The sequence below is a fragment of the Macrosteles quadrilineatus genome, unplaced genomic scaffold (genome assembly GCF_028750875.1).
Source record: "Macrosteles quadrilineatus isolate MER2022 unplaced genomic scaffold, UCM_ALF_1.0 Scaffold_8__2_contigs__length_117827958, whole genome shotgun sequence".
NCBI lineage: Eukaryota > Metazoa > Arthropoda > Insecta > Hemiptera > Cicadellidae > Macrosteles > Macrosteles quadrilineatus.
In genome coordinates this window covers 9,414,063-9,434,703 of record NW_026542601.1, presented here as the reverse complement: position 1 = coordinate 9,434,703, position 20,641 = coordinate 9,414,063, and the positions used below count along the sequence as shown (strand labels likewise).

General features: G+C 37.0%; 1 protein-coding gene and 1 long non-coding RNA gene across 3 annotated transcripts; one reads left to right on the top strand and one right to left on the bottom strand.

Moving 5' to 3' along the window:
- Window positions 1–5: 5 nt before the first annotated feature.
- Window positions 6–2,308, top strand: LOC128999248 (uncharacterized). 2 transcript variants are annotated; one of them, XR_008491259.1, is made up of 3 exons: window positions 6–61; window positions 734–838; window positions 2,023–2,308. It is a non-coding gene; the product is annotated as an uncharacterized LOC128999248 (long non-coding RNA). The 2 variants fall into 2 exon arrangements; XR_008491258.1 differs by lacking the exon at window positions 6–61 and adding an exon at window positions 76–151 and having other exon boundaries at window positions 2,023–2,306.
- Window positions 2,309–4,618: 2,310 nt separating this feature from the next.
- On the bottom strand, window positions 4,619–17,886 carry LOC129001548 (dual specificity mitogen-activated protein kinase kinase 6). Its single transcript, XM_054428875.1, has 8 exons — window positions 17,657–17,886; window positions 15,287–15,417; window positions 10,164–10,329; window positions 8,885–9,121; window positions 7,997–8,176; window positions 7,349–7,566; window positions 6,686–6,842; window positions 4,619–6,034 (listed from the first exon to the last, which is right to left on the bottom strand). The coding sequence occupies exons 2-7, from the start codon at window positions 15,349–15,351 to the stop codon at window positions 6,707–6,709; spliced, it is 1,002 nt and encodes a 333-aa protein (XP_054284850.1). The 5' UTR covers window positions 15,352–15,417; window positions 17,657–17,886; the 3' UTR covers window positions 4,619–6,034; window positions 6,686–6,706.
- Window positions 17,887–20,641: the final 2,755 nt, after the last annotated feature.

The following is a 20,641-nucleotide window of genomic DNA, read 5'->3' as shown; positions in this document are numbered from 1 at the left end:
ACCTTCCTCACTCATCGTATCTGGGGATATCAGCTCAGCTCCTCGGATATTCCAGATGTGGGTATGTATCTTATAGTCTCTTAGTCACATACCTTCCTCACTAATCTTATCTGGAGATATCAGCTCAGCTCCTCGGATATTCCAGATGTGGGTATGTATCTCATAGACACATACCTTCCTCATTCAGCGTATCTGGGGATATCAGAGGGCAAAAAAAAACATGTTAACTGGGCGACACAACAAGTGTGCACCCATTAAAATTTTTTTTAATATTCACATTTTAAATGTATTGGAATTTAAAAAGTATTTGATAACATAACATTTTGTAAATATTTTAGAGTATTTTAGCTTCCGTTAAATAAAGAAGTGATTAACAATGAAACTGTGATTTCTGACTTTGAACGAGTCAGAGAAAGAGAGTGACTGACTCTGAGATCAGACAAAATGGGGAGCTGGTTGGCAGATTTGTGTTGACAAATTGTTTAGTTAGTACACTTTTGAAATTGAGCTAAGATTTTGGCCCAAGAGGTTGTGCAGGGAGACTTGGCCTGTTACAACTTTCTAGAATACGTAAATTATATATGGACTATTTACAAGCAAATATGATCAGAAAATTTATTAAAAGATACGTAGAAATGTTAAATTTTCACGTTAATTCATGCAAACATTTCCCTGCACCCCCATTTAGCTTGGAGGGTATTCCATATGTTCTGAAAATCTTCTGTTTACTCAGGTTCACCGAGGGAAAGAAGGTGATTTTGACAGTGGACTATTGTTGGGAGAGTTTGAATATAAGACTTCAGGACCATGGAGACAATCTTTTGCTGTTGATAGCTTTGTGAGTTTTAATTCTTAACGTAAATATAGTCGAACTTCATAATCAAATATTTCTTTGGTCACTCTTGTTGCACAACTCATAGCTTATTTTGTCATTTTTAATTTTCTATCTTACGTTTAAGGCTACATATTTACAAATGATTATATGTAACTTGAGATGTATTTTTGTACCATTAATTATATAATAGCGGATCCAACATAGAGTACATAGAACATCTAGGTCTTCAAGATGTTTGTAAGGGTGGGCCTGGAGACAACACTCTCTCCAAATCATACCCTCCTTATTTAAAAATGCTGTCAGTGAAATCTAATTTTTCAAAATTCCGTACAAGAGGTTTGCGAGTCTGAGATTTTTGATTGAGCCAAGCTTTTGGAAAGAAGCTTGAGGCGTCACAATCACTTCATCAGAAGGTTGTCAATACACATATTGTACATTTATACACAAACATAGAAACAATTAAAAGGTACATAAAAAAAATTACCTTTTAATTGTTTCTGTGTTTGTGTATAAATGTACAATATGTGTATTGAGGACCTTCTGATGAAGTGATTGTGACATCCCCTAGACGCCCGAAGATGACTTCGTGAGAAGTCGAAACTAGTTGCATCATAGCAACAACATTTTTGTATTAAAAGAAGCAGTATTTACACCAATTTTTAAAAATTACAATCATGTTCTACAATACGTATTGACCTTTTTTTAATAAGACAGAAAGACTTTTGAACTGATGAGGGAGATTGTTGTAAATTGTTGGGCCAAAATAGGAGAACTCCCTCCTCCCTATTTCCAAATTAACTTTTGGAAAGTGGAGGAGGGTGTCCTGACTTGTGCCCCGTTGAGCAATTGCTCCATGTGTCACAAGTCTCTCCATCCATTTTGGTTCTCCGTGAGTTAATAGCCGATGGATGAGACAAGTTTGGACTCGGCACACAGCATCGGCTTGCAACAGACCAGTAGAATCCCGAAAAGAGATGCATTCCCGCTTATGAAGTTTGTAGACAAGACAAACTGCGGTGTTATGCAGCTTATTACGCCTGCTTTCCTTAAAAATCTTTGTTGTAAAAATGTTTTATATGTAGATACATTGGTTTTTATATCCAAACAAAAAATAAGTGGTCCTATTGACCTCTGGGTAATAGTCGAGAAACAAACTAGCCTAATGTAATAATGTTGTCACATTTCAGATTGTCAAAGAGCCAGTTGACGTAGTAGAGTTTCGATTTTTGAAAAACTACGGACACCCCAACTACACGTGCGTGTACAGAGTCCATGTTCATGGTACAACATCGTAAAGCTCAACTAGTCAACTCCTCATCCGACAGGCAACCATTCCCTGATTATTTTCCGTATAAAAGACTATTTATGTTGCAAGTCCTCTTACATTTAAATTTCCTTCAGTTAGAAAATTGTCCTAAACTAAGTTTGATTTTCTTGCCCTATTTATACCTACTGAATAGCAATGAAGAACAAATTTATACTCATGATGGACAAATTTAGCTCCTGAAGATAACAAAATAATTGTGTATTAGGCCTATCTTGAAGAAGTTGAATGTTACTTTACTCCTGCGAAGATCATAACTATTTATTCATATGTTATTTTCTTGTTGAAGTGATTCAAACACTTATTATTTATTTTGTCTTAAAGACTTTGGAAGGTTTACAGTATTTATACCCAAAGAAAAATGGTTGGCAATAATAAAGATATTTAATAAATAAATGTAGAAACCCATTTTATTTTAGTTGTGAGTTGAGTATCAACACCCTAGTATTTTGTCAAAATCGCATTACAACATAGGCAAGTGCAAAAAGTCATAAAATTTATAGGCTACTAAAGCTTTAATTAGCAGCTTCTTTAATTTTTACCTTAAAAACATGAAGGTAATGTTTTCATGAAAAAGCATTTAGCTTAGATTAATGAATGGTATAAGATGGAGAGGACACAGCTAACTCACCTGATAGTTTGCAGAAGAGTTGCAGCACAAATAAATTATATACACACAAAAATTGTACACGTAATTAAATCCTTAAAAGTTAGCCGTGAGGGTGAGGATAGAAGGATATCTTCTAATGTTGAGGTTTGGTGTGGTTCTGGAATTGGCAATAAACTAGTAAGTAACCCAATTCCCATTTTCTGAGCATTGAACTATTGAACTGATTTTTTTTTACAACGATTTTAGCGCTCTTGTAGTGAAACAGTCGTCAAATTTAAGTTGGTGGGATAGCACATGTTGTGCAACTGGTTTTTCCTTGCTAGTTTTTACATCATGTCGATGGCCTTTCATGCGTTTTCGGAGTGTTTCCGTTGTTAGGCCTATGTATTGGGCTGGACAAAGGGAACATTGGAGTTGGTATATACGGTTTTCTGAGCCCAAATTGTGATGCCTTGGATTTTAAGTGCTTTGTGTTGGGCCATAAAACATGACCAATAAAACTACAATTCAGCTCAAACATTTTATTATTTACACATAACCCTGCAGGTAAAACAAATTATAAATGGCTGATTAGTAATAAACATACATGTTTGAAGATTTCTTAAAATTATAAAATGTTTTACAAGATTACTTTACTATCTTACATTAAAAATATACTTTATACATGCAGGCAAGTCGGATGGTATCAGATTTCAGCGTAATGTTTTTGAGTAAACATTTTATGTGATGCATTGTTATTTGATCTGTACAAAACTTAACAAAAGAAAATATTAACCTATTTACACAACAATTAACATGCTAAATTTGCCTTCCTAAGGTTCTAGACTCGGCCTCTACATCTAACTTATGTGTCAAAGCTAAAACTAGCCTAATAGGCACAAAATATATCCTAGTGTTGATCATTCATGTACTGGATTTACTGATTTGTACAAATATGAAGTTGATAAAATCATACTTAAAATATAGTGAAGTTGTAAAGATTTGGTATAAATAGGATCCTACAGAATAAAAAAAAACTATAATATTAAATTTATCAACTAAAAAAATAAGTTTTATAATTTTGAGAATTTCAATATTTCTGTTTAATAGGCAAGCCTGCAACCGTGCAACCTGATTGCAAAGATGAAATGATTTAATTCAACAACAATATGCCAAAATCATTGAGAGTGCAAAAAAAATAATAGTATATTTCATAACTAGAGTAGAAAGTGAGTCAATACATATTTGAGACCATGCTTGAAGTGCGAGATTTATCAAGCACTTTAAATGGTCGAGAATATGTATAGAACCACCTTCACTTGTGTTTTGAACATTATTTTTCGCTACACTACAAAGAATAATTATTTTCTTCATTACAAAATTCATAGAATCTTTTAGGTTATGCCTTTGATTTATTTGCTTCAGTTGTTGAAAATTGAAACAGTTGATAAAAAATAACAAATGTTTCAATATTTGTTTTTTTACGTTTGCAAAATCCAAAAAAATGGTAAACATTACTTTCATATAGTAAACATTCATTTGCGCATAACACAGAGGATACGCGTCCGGTAACCAGACGTGGATTAGGCGTCCAGTAATCAGACGTGGATTAGGCGTCCGGTAGGGGGTCCCGGAACGCCATTACCACAATGATACGACATTCAGCCATCAGTGTTCGTGGTGTAGTGGATAGAGTGCTCGACTGATATGCGAGAGGTCCCCGGTTCAAAACTCATCGGTAACTTTAACTTTTTGTCACAGATTTTGCTTTGAATGTAATTTCTTCTTAACTGTACATCTTTTGTTAGAATTTTTGGTATTTATAATTTTATGTTATGAAGAGAATTGAACCTTCATTTGATTTTTTTCACTATCAGCAAGTTTGGTTGGTTAAGTAAGGTTATGACAGTAACTGCCGGGCGCCTAATCCACGTCCGGTTACCGGACGCGTATCCTCTGCGTTGCCATAATGAATGATAGATTTTTACAGGAGATAAACATGCAACAAAAACAGGTCATTACACATCAGTGTAGCGAGACGAATATTAACAAAACAAAAACTTGTTTAGGTGTTTTGAAACTAACTTTTTAATTAATTAATTTGATCCAAGTAAAAGTACTATCGCACTAAATTTGCAAAAATATACCATTCATAATAACTATTAACTAAACCAGTACAATTTACACTAAGCATTACCATACTTATTTTATACCGAACAAATATAACATCTCTTTCACCCTGTTAAATTTCAATACAACATCAGGAATATAAACGTGTAAAACTAAAACAAAAATGACTAGCAAATGTTAGGCGCTGAAAGAATGGACCTAAATTGTTTACATTAATTTACTTAACTACCTGGTGTTTAATTGCACTAATACTACGTCAACTGAAAGTTTATTTCTATACAATATAAAAACTCAACTATATTGTATACTAACCTGGCAAAACTTTGATTGTACAGGTGTTTCAGCACTTAGGACCATGTACTATTTGGGGCTTTGCAAAATGCTAACTTTCTTTACCTGAGCGAGAGTATAGGTTTTTACTTGTCTATCCAGGGTACGCCATGAAATCTACAATTAACTCTAGGTAAGAAATACAGGGTTTTTCAACCTCACTTTTACTGATATTTAGAGATGATTAATACAACAACGTAGCACTTACCAAATGTGGCAATGAATTACTCAAGCTAGTTAGATGAAAGTGGTAAATAGTTAAAATTTAAAAATCTTGATTATACAGATTGTTTCAAACAAAATTATGAATCAAAATATTTATTATTCACAATAGGAGAAATAATTTTCAAAAATATATTCAGATGCATATTTTAACCTTTTTAATAGGTTAATCTAACTAATTTGCAGGCACAATCATAAAAGAGCAAAAACAAAATCTTGCCTTTATAGATTGCTTAGTTTTTAAAGTTAAATAAGTATTCCTTTAATTCCATCAATTATCTGGTTAAAATACTCACATAGTGGTGTCCCCATCATAAATAATTGATATGATTAATATTGATAATTGATCATAAAAATCTGTATATTCTTGCCTTCAACTAATCTCAGTAATCGTGGGCTGCATCTTTTTATAGTTTTTAATCCGTGCCACTTGTAGAGTTAATAATCTAAATATGTTGTGTCTTTAACCTTTACGCTATGTCAACAATATTTGCAGTTTAAGTGTAGCTTTTGTAGAAAAGCCCGTCTAGTGTTTGGAGATTTAGTCGGTGCGGCGACCTGTGTAGGATCTCCACTGCAGAGCGCGCCATGAGTCTATGAGTACCTGCACCAAACATGCTAACTGTTAATTCACACAAGTACGCATTTCCATATTTATTAAAAATTGTTGAAACAATAAAGTAGTTTATTAACCTGTACACAATGAGAACTTTGTAAACTTAATAGACTAGAGCTTTTCACACACAATTCTCCTTTGAGATTCTCTTGCAAAAGATCTCTGTGGAAATTACTCAACTCGAAAATACAGTGTCTCCGCAAAAGATGAGGATTGATTGTGATGATGATTAGACAAATATTAATGAAATTCATTGTAGTAGCCCCGTAACTGCAATATTGACTAATTCGATTTATATTATCTGCCATCAGTTCCAAATTTTTAACCTTCAACATGCCACAAGCTTCGGCAAGCTACCATTTTTAAACACTATAGTCCAGGAAATATGACATATACATTTAACACAGAAATACTTTTAGTTTTGTAGGCCTATCACAGGTACGCAACATTTACACATACAATATTCCCGATCGTGTAGCGAGAATGTTGCAAAGTGTGAGGAACTAAGGATTCCTTGGTCACTAACACTAAAAACTGGTCTTCAGGGTCCGACCAGGCCAGACAATATACGTTAAGGATTTATTATTATGTGTTTAAAAACCCTACACATGAATCGACAATTCGTCCGGTTCGTCTCACCTGGTACCAGTCAGTCGTGGGTCACGGAGAGTCAGGAAGGTCGAGTATCTCTCCCACAAAGTCTGTGATGTCTGTGGTCCGCTCTCGCTGCTGACTGCAGAAAGGGTGAGCCAACAGCTGTGTGTAGTTGGGCCTCAATGTGTAGTCCTTCTGTAGGCTGCAGCACAGGTAAAACACTTAGAAACTTAGTATTGTCACGACCGTCTGCATGCACAAATGCTGTGCATGCGCACTAGTGTTTTTTGTAACTGTTTTGTCCAACATGTTAATACTGGTCACAGTAGTCGTTCCAGTTACATAATTAGGTAGGCTTCAGATTTTTAATTTGAGTGAGTAATTATTGATATGTTTTAGAAAACTACTCATCAGGTTAAAACCTGTTTGCTACCGGTAAAACCTTTAACTAAAAGTTACGTCAGGTTAGTTATTTAATGACTCAAGACTAAAATGGATGATTTTTCAGGGAAGAGTAGAGACCCTGAATTTTTACATTACTGGAAAAAAAAAACTTAAAACATGGGAACAAATTTTAATACTATAATGTCAAAAGTCTGTAGGTTTACGTTTTAATGTTTTTAACTTTTCACTCATGATGCACAACACTAATAAACTTAAATCCACTATCCTGGTTTTTGCACTTGACATTTTAGTCTCCCAACTCACCACTGTTCGATAAAGTTGTGGAAGTCTGATGAGAACCTCCCCTCGGGCAGTCTAGGAGGGTCGTCCTTCACCACCTGCTTGAGCTGTTCAAAGGGAGTCAGCCAGCTGGAGTAGGGGAACTTGCCTGTGGCGAGCTCCACTAGCGAGATACCCAGAGACCAGACGTCGCTGCGGATGTCGTACTGCGACGGGTTACCTTGTGGGTCTATCCTCTCTGGCTGTAAATCAATAAGCTAATAAATATAAGGACTGGATTCTTAAAAGGCTTAAACTGAATTAAAAAATGAATGGATTTTAACATAACTTAATATAGCCTATGTTCAAGATTAGAACAAAAGAAATATACTAAAATTAAATTAAATGTATATAATGACAGCTGTATGACAAGGAAAAATGGTGGTAATCCAGACGATTTTATAATGGTTATCACCATCATAAAAATATGAAATAGTTATACAACCCATATTTACTACAGTGCTGTTAATTATTTAACCTCCTGGGTTGTCTGACCTTCCCTGAGGATAATCAAATTATGAAAGCACATATTGTTTTCATGTGACATTACTATGTAGCGGATGTGTTGTACTCGCCATGTAAGGTTTAGGTAGGTAATCATGACTACTGTAGGAAAACTACTTCTGTACTGACCGCCATGTAAGGTTTGCAGCCGGCGTCTATTGTCTTGGCCACAGAGTCCACTAGGTAGCCAGAAATGCCAAAGTCACACATCTTCACTTCGCCTCGTCGGTTCATCAGAATGTTTGACGGCTTCACATCTCTATGTATCACTCTCAGTTTGCTGTACAGATAGTGCAGTGCGCTTACAACCTGCACAGTGGTACCAACATGACAATTTTAATGTAACACAACTTCTATTACATCTCTTTAAATGGTGAGTCGGGAATGAGGTTTACTTGGACCGAGACTACCTTGGTTACTGATATCAGATAACGGGGAGGTCGCTTTGTTTTGATGTTAGGGGTTACGGTACCATATCATGAAGACTTGTAAAATAAATATAAAAGAAAAATTTACCAAATTGAATTTTTAAGCAAAGCTTTTTTTGGCACCGATAATGTTATGAAAGAAAAAGATAATACAAATATGTTCAACAATTCTTCCATCATCTTGTAGACACAGTATTAGGCATTTTATAATTATGCTAAAACAATACACTACCGGGTCTCACAGCATTTAAAAAATGTGCTTTACTTTTGGGTTAAAATATCAAATGACAAGCAATGGTTTTTAAACATAGTGATTCATTTAACTAGAATAACACTTTAAAAGTAAATGAAATTTGACAAGACCTACATGATTGTTAACAAGGATTGCACTCATTTACCATACAGAAGCATAGTTCAAAATTTTATTTCATTTCACTAACCCATAATGATGACAAATCAATATGACTTCCGTTAGGTCAATGTCTAACTAAACTTATTTATTCAAGTTTTATTATTGCCCTAATTCTAATTAACTGACTATTATTTACTTCAATGAAGAATTCTATCTTTGTTAACATTATGTACCCACCGCCAATGTGATGTTAGCCAGAATATTTTCCGGTATCGCTCGGCCGTGTCGATACACCTTGGCATAGAACTTGTCTAGACTTGTGTCCATCACCTCCATGCAGATCCAGACGTCGCCCTCGCGGAACAAAGCCCCGTAGAACTGTACAGTGTGCGGACAGTCTGAGGACCTCATGGATATGTCTAGGTCCATCAGCAACCGCTTCTGTTCTTGAGTGTTCACAGTGGCCGCTATCCTCTACAAAATACTTTGTTCGTTAAAACCTCTGACAGTAGCCTAGCCTGAAGTTAACGCTTAGCATTCCGTGTGTAAAGGAAGTATACTCTGCCGATTGGTTGGAAAATGGTACTGGTAGAACCAATGAAGCAAATGCTCTAGCCAGCAGTAGTCTAAACGCCTTATTCCTTTAGAAATTAAGTACTGCAAAAGTTCCTTGAAACATTTTGTTAAAAGGTTTTTTTTCACACAAAATGTTATTATGGTATTAAATTGGATTTTTGTGACGCCAACACAATCGGTATACGAGTGTTGAATGAATGAGACAAACGCTTTGTTCTCAGTAAAATCAGCTTCAGCTGGGTCCTGTTTTGAAAGATTAAAAATATTTGGACTATTTCTTACTGACAACTTACTTATTACTAGACAAGCTTGTGCTGATTTCTTTGCTGAGTGGCTGGTAATTAGGGGTATCCATATCGGGAGACTTTAATTTATCCCAGAATTTCAGGATTTGTCTAAGCCGATCCAGGGATTATAGTATTTTATGATTCAGATTTTTAACTTTTTAGATATTTTAAATGAGCATGGAGCCCCCTTGTTGAGTCATCAAATGTTTTAAACAGGCCTTACAAATGTTGCACTGCACAATTGTGCCGTCTTTCAAAGTAAAAAATTATTACTACACAGAACTGTCATAAGCCATCTCTCCTATTTAGAGTGTTGATAATTGATGAAATACATAAAAGAAAATACAAGCAACTGCACTGGTCTTTTAACATCACTCTTCAATCTACAAGTTATAACACCCCACTTTTAAACATTCTAAACTACATAACAATTGAATTACCCTCCTTTGTGTTGATGTTGTTTATAGAGTAATTAGTGATGTAGGCATACTGTTGGTGGGAAGAGGGTTAAGTAAAATATTAATTACATGCTTTGTTCGGATGTTAAAATATACAGAGCCCTCCAACCACCTTTGATCACATGCCGATATTGCTTCGGTTCAATAATCTTATGCGCTTGCTACTTAAGTTTGAACTAACATATCCAATCTTACCTTCACAGCCATAATAGTACCAGAGGGAATATGTCTCATTTTTTCCACAATGCCATAGGCACCTCTTCCCAAATCGCAAATTTTTTCCAAATCGTCTGCTTCAACATCAAAAGTTTGTTCTCCGATTGTGATATTCGTCCTCTTGTCAAGATTCCTTGGTGGTGTTCTAAAAAGTATATTAGAAAAGTATTTAAATTATCATGTTGTATTCAGGGTGTCTAGTTTATTTCTATTACAAAATTCAAGACTAATTCCAGACTTTTCAAGATTGTTACTCAAGATAATTAAGTCATTCAAGATTGTTAGATAATTAAGCAAGTTGTTATTCCAATATAGTTTATGTTCAAACTGTTATAATTAAAAAAAAAAAAAAAAAAAAGAGAAAAAGTCAAAATGATAAAAAAAGGAGCACAAAAAAAATAAATAACAATCAATCAATCAATAAATAAACGGAGTCTGCACGAAACAAATGGAAAAGGTACTGCTACACCGGTATACCGAGAGGTGGGTACGGTGTCAAGGAAGAAAAAAAAAAAAAAAAAAAAAAGCGGTTACAGAAATGTGATCATCGTCGTCCGCGATCACGGCAAAATCATGAACATTTCCCGCGGCCTTGTAGACATCAATGACATCATCGTCGTCTTCCACGGTCTCAGAAACGTCATCGTCATTGTCCGCGATCGCGGCAAAATCATGAACAATTCCCGCGGCTGTTTAGACATCACCGTCATATCCCGCGGTCACGGAAACGTTATCGTCGACGTCCGCGATCACGGCAAAATCATGAACATTTCCCGCGGCCGTGTAGACATCATCGTCGTCTCCTGCGGTCACGGAAACGTCATCGTCATCTACCGCGGTCGAGGAAACGTCATCGTCGTCGTCCGCATTCGCGACCAAATCATGAACATTTCCCGCGGTCGAGCAGATGGCATCGTCGTCTCCCGCGGTCACAGAAACGTCATCGTCGTCTCCCGCGGTCACGGAAACGTCTCGTCGTCGTCCGCGATCGCGGAAAAGACATGAACATTTCCCGCGGCTGTTTAGACATCACCGTCATCTTCCGCGGTCACGGAAACGTCATCGTCGTCTCCCGCGGTCAAGGAAACGTCATCGTCATCTTCCGCGATCGCGACAAAATCATAAACATTTCCCGCGGTCGAGCAGATGTCATCGTCGTCTCCCGCGGTCACGGAAACGTTATCGTCGACGTCCGCGATCACGGCAAAATCATGAACATTTCCCGCGGCCGTGTAGAAATCATCGTCGTCTCCCGCGGTCACGGAAACGTCATCGTCATCTACCGCGTTCGAGGAAACGTCATCGTCGTCGTCCGCATTCGCGACCAAATCATGAACATTTCCCGCGGTCGAGCAGATGTCATCGTCGTCTCCCGTGGTCACAGAAACGTCATCGTCGTCTCCCGCGGTCACAGAAACGTCATCGTCGTCTCCCGCGGTCACGGAAACGCCATCGTCATCTCTCCCACGATCGCGACAAAATCATGAACATTTCCCGGGGCCGAGCAGATATCATCGTCGTCTCCCGCGGTCACGGAAACGTCATCGTCGTCTCCCGCGGTCACGGAAACGTCATCGTCATCTCCCGCGGTCACGGAAACGTCATCGTCATCTTCCACGATCGCGACAAAATCATAAACATTTCCCGCGGTCGAGCAGATGTCATCGTCGTCTCCCGCGGTCACGGAAACGTCACCGTCGTCTCCCGCGGTCACGGAAACGTCACCGTCGTCACCCGCGGTCACGGAAACGTCATCGTCGTCGTCCACGATCGCGACAAAATCATGAACATTTCCCGGGGCCGAGCAGATATCATCGTCGTCTCCCGCGGTCACGGAAACGTCATCGTCATCTCCCAAAATCGCGACAAAATCATGAACATTTCCGCGGCCGAGCAGATATCATCGTCGTCTCCCGCGGTCACGGAAACGTCATTGTCGTCGTCCGCGATCGCGGCAAAATCATGAACATTTCCCACGTCCGAGCAGATATCATCGTCGTCTCCCGCGGTCACGGAAACGTCATCGTCGTCGTCCGCATTCGCGACCTAATCATTAACATTTCCCGCGGTCGAGCAGATGTCATCGTCGTCTCCCGCGGTCACGGAAACGTCATCGTCGTCTGCCGCGGTCACGGAAACGTCATCGTCATCTCCCACGATCGCGACAAAATCATGAACGTTTCCGCGGCCGAGCAGATATCATCGTCGTCTCCCGCGGTCACGGAAACGTCATCGTCATCTCCCGCGGTCACGGAAACGTCATCGTCATCTCCCGCGGTCACGGAAACGTCATCGTCATCTCCCGCGGTCACGGAAACGTCATCGTCATCTCCCGCGGTCACGGAAACGTCATCGTCGTCGTCCGCGATCGTGACAAAATCATGAACATTTCCCACGGCTGAGCAGATGTCATCGTCGTCTCCCGCGGTCACGGAAACGTCATCGTCGTCTCCCGCGGTCACGGAAACGTCATCGTCATCTCCCGCGGTCACGGAAACGTCATCGTCGTCGTCCGCGATCGCGGCAAAATCATGAACATTTCCCGCGGCCGAGCAGGTATCATCATCATTGGTTTTCGCAGCTACGTAAACGCAAGACGACGATCGCGGCAAAATCACGAAAATTCCAGACTTTGAAATCAAATTTAAGACTAAATCCCGACTTTTCAAGACCATTTTGAAATTCAATACTAATTCCCGACTTTCCCGATTTTCCCGACTACTAGACACCCTGTTTCACAGCCCTAAGTTATTACCTAAGCTTTAAATTGTTTGTCATGCGTTCTATTTAGGGTATATTTTTCAGTTTTTACGCTAAATAAATTAATCAACAGAAATATATTAGATGATATGGTCACAGTGGCACAGCTCTAAAGCCTCTAGGCATAGGAATATATGTGGCAGTTAGCGGAAAGTTTAGGTACAGTCCTAATCACCATTATCTTTATGTTTTTTTGGGTTGCTAAAAATGAAAAACTTCAAAATTTGGTCAATTTTTGAAGTTTTTGGGCTAAATCTTGGTAATTATGGTTTTTTGTGAAGAAGACATCCTTTGTAAAATTAAAGTAGAAAGGATTTACTACAAGTTCAGGATGTTTTACCAGAAAAAGTTTATGAGTAATTCCAGGTAGTTAGGGTCATATATCAAATTTTCCAACGTTACTTTATTAGTGCTTTCTAAAATAAAATACCTAACAGATGAAACACTCAGATAATGGTATACTTTGAATACGTGAACTCTAACATTGCTATGATATTGAGTTCTGCGGAAATGCCATAGATTAGTAAAATAACATTTAAAATACAAAAGAGAATTAGGCCTATAAGAGTTATTGCACAAGTAAGTCCAAGAACATTGTGTAGAAATTTGTTTAAAAGAATGAAGATTTACCTGTTCCCTCTTTGTATATATTCAACACTTTAATCTTTGTCAAAAAATCTTTTATTTTTTAAGAAAATACCCCCGCCGCAGCAAACCTGCCGTCTAAGCGAATTTCCATTTGGCTGAATTGATTTTCAATCGATCTATTTAAATAACATTAGGTTTAACGAGTACCTAGGTTTGCTGCTACAAGGAAACCAATAAAGTGTGTGTTTTAAGTAAAATAATTATTGCTTAGTAGAAAATGAATATATTTGCCAAGTTTGATCAAAAGATATCCATAAACAAGCAAACTACAACATTTTACAATATTCTCCATAAGAATAACATGGGAATTTTAAATTTACAATTTTTTTAGTTTTCTCCGTAACCAATAACCGTACAAAAACACTTTGATATACTGAATTGTTTGTTTTTTTAAGCTCTTTAAGAAGGTTTAGAGAAAAATTGGGAAATTTTGTGTTTTGAGGGTCAAAAGTGAGAAAACCCAATTTTTAACCCATAAAACCCCCCATAAAACCCTGTTCCCATGGTCCGATCATGCTAGATCGCGAACTCATTCAAGTTTATCCCGCCTTACACCTTCAAACCAAATTTCATCAAAATCGGATAAAAATTACTCAAGTTATCGTGTTCACGGACACATATATATATAAATCTATATATATATCTATATATATATATATATATATATATATACATATATAAAAATTTGAACGAATGGTGTTTTTGGCCTCTGGGGACATCAAAATGAAAAAGTAAATCGGTCCCGGGCCTAAGTCTTACCATGAGACCTACGGTAATAGCTACTTCCCTATAGGGAAATTCGCTAAAAGAACTAACTCGCAATACAGCTTTAGGCCCATGAGCTCTGTGTTGCATCACCCCATACACAAATCTGCTGTTTATGAATAGAGTACTTTTTATATGGGTGTCAAACTATATAATAAGCTTCCTTTATCACTGAAAGAGGTAGAATCATTTAAAAAGTTCCGGTTACACTAACTGTCTTACCTGTTAGACAATTGTTACAGCATTTTGGCATTGATATAACTTTGTAAATTTTGCATATACTGTATAACCTAAATTATTTTACTTGTTGATTGTATTCTGTAGGCCTACACAATGTATCTTTTGACAATTTACCTGCCTGCCTGTAGAAGCACTCCTTCTAAGGCGTTATGTAATGTTGGCCTAATTTCAATAAAATAATAAATTTTCAAGTTTTTTTTCAAAATAGAACAATGTTTTGGGCATAGGCTAATATTTGTTAGAAAACATATCAATGTGTTCAGCGACCCAAAAATATAAGGAGTAAAGGTAATTAGGACTGTTACCTAAACTTTTCGGTAACTTTCCTAATATGCATAGTCTATTATGAAGCTATGGATTAGCAAATGCATCTATTTAAATAACAGATTATTCAGACAATGGATAAAGGCGAGTGCAAACAAAATTAAAATAAGCTTCATTCTTAATTTATAAGGTCTTAACACTGCTACAGATACCTTAGATCTAGACTGTTGTGTTGATTACTAATAAAACTTGTAAAAATAAGCTTTTGCCAAGTTGAGATGAAATAAATACATCTACAACAAATTTGAGACAGTTAAAAAAAGCAAAATCAATTTGACCACCACCAGAGCATACAGACTCACTGTTTCTTTGATGCACAATGGCTAAGCTACAGGACACTGTGTAATTCCGTGATAGGTACTTACAAAACAGGTGGCACATCATCTGAGACGATTATCTTTAGGTTAGGTTTCTTCTTACGACCTGCCATTTCTATTGTCAGTTATTCCAGTGAAAAACAAACACAGTTAATTTTCATCCAAACGTAACCTTAAGCCTGAAAAATGTTATACAGTTATTAACAAAAGTTTTGTTTAGGAAATTGTATGGTAGCTAAGTAATTGTAAAGCTTACACTTAAACATTGAGACAGTATGAGCAATTTTTATATCATTTGGAAAAAATGCAGGTAGGTGACTTTTTTTGAAAGCTGTACGGTAAATGATTGTCCTGCCTAGGAGATAGGAAGTCGTTTACAGCTTTCAAACAAAAAAGCGATGATGCCAACTGCTGATGATATGAAGTTGTACTTTATTGTTTCACCGGTTTTCACCTAGGAATAGGAAACAAGTGATTGTGATAACCAGTTTAACTTAGTGCCAGTCGAACAATGGTATAGCTAAGCGTAAAATTAAAGTCTTGCCTGTCAATTAATTTAAAGATTGGGTTGTTTTTTAACACAACCAAAACAAATAAATACCCCCGCCGCAGCAAACCTGCAGACTAAGCGAATTTCAACTCGTCTTATTACATTTTTGCTCAAATATTTCCATAAATAAGACATATTTTTATCCCCTGTTTAAATAACAAGTGCTTAGGTTTGCTGCTACGGGAAAGGTAACAAGTGTTTTTTGACTATATGTCAATAGTATAGGATGAAATAAATAAATTTGCCAAGTTTTATCAATGTATATCCATAAACAAGTAAACTACAACAATTTTCATTTTCTCCATAAGAATAACATGGGAATTTTAAATTACACTATTTTTTAATTTTCTCCGGGACCGTTAGGCATACAACAGCTCTTGAGTATACTAAATTATTTATTTTTTAAGCTCTACAAAACGGTTTAAAAAGAAATTGCAAAATTTTTTATTTTTATGGTAAAAAATGGGAAAACCTCATTTTTACCCCATAATACCCCCCATAAACCCCCGTTCCCATAGTCCGATCATGCTGGTTCGCGAACCCGTTCGAATAAACGTAGGTTTACACGTTTATACCAAATTTAATCGAAATCGGATCATTTTTGCTCGAGTTATCGCGCTAACGGACACATATATAAATATATATATATATATATATGAATTTGAACGATTAGTGTTTTTGGCCTCTGGGGACATCAAAATGAAAAAGTAAATCGGTCCCGCGCCCAGGTCTTACCATGAGACCTACGGTAATAGCTACTTCCCTATAGGGAAATTCGCTAAAATACCTGACAAATAAATTATTGTGGTAGACAAGAAATACCGGTACCTAGCCTAAGTTATTTACCAGCGCAGACACATTTTCACCTTACAGTATTAGGCCTGTAAGACTGGTTGGCAACAAGAAATGTAACTTCTGACCATTGCGATGACAAGAACCTATTGGCAAAAACACTACCCTACACTATAGTTTGACATCTATTACACACCAACCCAACCAACCTGTTGTAATGGTTAAGTTAGTTGACCCGGAACCGATTTAACTTATGTAGCTTACTTTTTTGTTTTAAGGTCCCCAGAGGCCAAAACACCCTCCGTTCAAATTCATAGAACTTAGGCTAGGCTAACTTATGTAGATTTATAAAAGTTTATGTTTCGTTAGACCTAGGGTTTAAATTATTAAGTTAATCAGACAAATTACATTTCCCTAGTCTGCAGATTTGCTGAGGCAGTGATATTTTACCTAGCTAAGACTTAGGGCCTCTTATTTAGTGTTTAGTTTGGGGCCATAAGCACATATTACGTAATGTACTTAAGGGAGGGGAGGGGGTATGGCATAGCGTTAGGCTGCGTTATCAGTGCGTAACATGGGGGGGGGGGTTAAAAATGACAAAAAAGTGTGTTACGTAATATGTGTATGGCCCCTTTCCACCAATAAGTTAGGCCTAACTTACTGTTTCACCAAGACCCCATGTTTTAACGTTTATAAACTTTTTACACCATTAAAGTTAGGCCTACACACTTCAGGAAGTGTGTTTTAGGGTGCTGTACATTTTTACCTTTCCGCCTAAAACATTGGGCCTATATTGTAATTGGAATTTGTACGGATTAAGATGAAGAAAGACATAAGTTAGTTAGGGCCTCATATAAACTAAGGCATAGTTACTGGTGGTAATACCTGGATCAAAGAGGGTTAGGGATTACAATCAAATGGTGTATTTCTACTTTTTGGAGGCCCATAAACTAGGCCGTTTATGTAAAAAATATGATAGTGTAAGAATTGGAAAAAAACATTCTTTACAAGAAGTAAATGCAGAGCTAGGCCTATTACCTATCTCAGATAATGTTTTCATTGCTTCTTAAACAAACCTTAGCTGTGATTTGAGTCAATTGAGGCCATCTAGAAGAATTAGGGCCTATAATAAACCCTTAAGAATACAGACAAATTCGCACTATTAAAACTAGTACACAAACTGATAACAATTAAAAAGCACACCTAATTATTGTATTAAGATTGATTATTTGTTAAGCTATTAATCTTCAAACTTTCTCATAAAAAGCAAATCCCTAGCCGTAACACTGTAACTGTAAATATTATGCCCTATCAGTGTTGCCAATCCACTATGGCCCAATTACCCCCTCCAAAGCAAAGAATTACCCGCTTTTTCTAAAAATTACCCTCAACAAACCAAAAATTCCCTTTTAACACTCTTGCCTGTCTAAAAGTAACGAATAAAAACCCTGATAAATTAGTTTTGAGTAATCCCACAAATTAAGATGTAGTAAAGAACTAAATATAGGACTTGAGACTTGTAATTAACCTTCATAATGAAATTTCCAATCTTACTGACCTTAAAAAATAATTACATTAGTCCTACAATGATTTGGTTTTTTTATGATAGCCTATGTCATATACTTGTTTAATAATGAGTAAGTACTGTTAAAAATTTTATTTTTTATTAGTTTTAGGGAGAAAATAGTTATTATAACCGATCAACATTATTATTCCCCTGTTTTATGTTTTTCATCGTCTTTAGAAATAGACTAGTACGGTATTTTCCTTCACCATGGTATCAGCGTTGACTGTAGTATAGTGAGAAGTGAGATCAGGATCACGGATCAGGCATTTAAGGCCAGGCAACCAAAAGTTTTTCCACTCCAATCCAAAAGAAAAGACTACAAACAACCGTACTGACTGAAACTGAACCGAACCGAACCGACTGAACGCTGTAGCCTACTCGCATTGACTTTATATCTACACTACTAGTGACTGAGTGAGTGAGAACTGAACCAAACTGATGAAGATTAAGAGAAGTAGTGTAAAACAATAAAAAGTCTGTGAAATAATTTTAATTGAAAAAAAACACAGGGAAATATTTTTCTTCTAGTGAAATAATATAAGTAATAATACGAAAAACAAATAATATTTGATCAGTTGTCATTTACCCGCTTTTTACCCGCATATTTGCCATTACCCGCAGCATTACCCCCAGGTAACTAAATTACCCGCTTTTCGGGTAATTACCCGCTTTTTGGCAACACTGTGCCCTATTCCTATTTCACTTTTTTATTCGTTTCGTCTCTATTCTCTTTTTACCAAACAAGGTTCTACTGTTCTACAGTACAGTTGTTTTTTCCACTCAAACCAGAAAGCAAGAAGGGATTACAGCTTCTTTTAGCATTTGGTGCCGGAATTGAGCTATTCACGCTGGTTAAACATTTTGATATCCTCACTATATAAATTAGTTAATATTACGATACAATAACGCGTTTAAAACTGTTCTATTAATATTGAAAATAATATTAGTAAATGTTTCGATTTGTATACCCAGTGCACCAGTTTCTGAGGGGAGTGCCACCATAGACTAACCAACACAAGGTTACTAAGGGAGTATGTTTTATCTATGGTGCCACTAAGTCAAGGAGCCACTCCAACCACCTGCTAACTGCCCACGGCCGCCTTACAACTCCTGGTCCAGGCCGCTGGCCGCAGCCTGGTAGAATTGGCAACGTTGCAATGGTCACAGGTAGTGTTGTGTGGCATCAGAGACGTCCCATGAGGTAACATGGCAGACAGCTCATTAATTCGCGAACTATTCATTTAAATTTATGAACATAGATTGGTTAAAAGATTGAACATAAAACATGCAGAATTGCATTGAAACCCAAAACAATATAAATTGAAAATCTATTTCAGTACATTTAAAGTGGAGACAATATTTTCCTAGCCCAGTTCCTAAAGCTTTCAGATTCTTAAAAAATAAAAAAAAACCATTAGCTTCCTCCGTACAAAACATCTTTTACAACACTACTTGCAAAAACGTTGTCACTTCGGAAGCCGCGCGGCCTGAAATTAAAGGTGGCCGTGGGGTTAGTGAAATGTTAGGGCTTAACAGAAACAATTAAAGTTTCATCGTCACTAGTGATCAGTGTCCCCAACATGAAATAGACGTGGAAACGAGCTTCAATATTAACAATGGGATGAGTCGGAGGCTATGGTCATGGCCACTCCGGTGACCATGAATGAGAAGTCTACTTGTGTGGTGATGGTTAATTAGTCTATGGTTTTACAGTAATTAAAATTTGACTTTGAATGTAGACGCTTTGGACCACTGAGCTAAAATTATAACTGGAGGTAGCACTGCCATGGCAGAAGTCTGTCAAAAGCGTGTCGCTGATTTTGTTAGGTTGGTATAGCAGTAAGTTTTCTTATCATAGCAATGACATGGCTTCTTATAACTAGGTTGGTATAGCAGTGAGTATTTTTGTCATACTTGAATACTTTTAATACTTTAATAATTTTCTTTGAAATGGCGACCATACAAAGTAGGTATTTTAAGCCAAGTATAATAATAGTTATAGCAATAATATGGCTTCTTATGACACCAGACTCACGCAAACATGGCGGCTGGCGACACGCATCTTTGACATTCAGTGCTACCTCCAGTTAGAATTATAGCTCAGTGCTTTGGACCAACCTCGTACGAATTCTACCAACTGTCGAGTGGTATGAAAAAACCTGAGAAAAGAAGCCAATCCAAATCCATCCAACCAAATGATATGATCAGTAGTTTGATGTTCAAAACATGTTAACAGACCTAGGTATAAAACAGTTCAGTCTGCATTTTGCTGTATTAATAACAGTATTTCTAGTGGGGGTGAGAAAAGCGGCACCCATTGGAGTCGTTTGAATGTTTGATGTTGAGTCTAACACTGCCTTCCACTTTGACTCCCTCTCAGGTACCAACCACACTGTATAGTACCATTGACACTATACCTATAGTACTTGACGTAGCTCTGCTTTTGGGTGAACATGAGCAATCATTCACAGATGTGTATTAATTGATACAAAAA

Coding starts and splice junctions, on each gene's coding strand:
- LOC129001548 (XM_054428875.1), bottom strand. CDS start 15,351: ATGGCAGGTCGTAAGAAGAAACCTAACCTAAAGATAATCGTCTCAGAT. Junction 10,330..15,286: donor GATGATGTGCCACCTGTTTT/GTAAGTACCTAT, acceptor TATACTTTTTAG/AACACCACCAAGGAATCTTG. Junction 7,567..7,996: donor GCTGCAAACCTTACATGGCG/GTCAGTACAGAA, acceptor ATTGATTTACAG/CCAGAGAGGATAGACCCACA.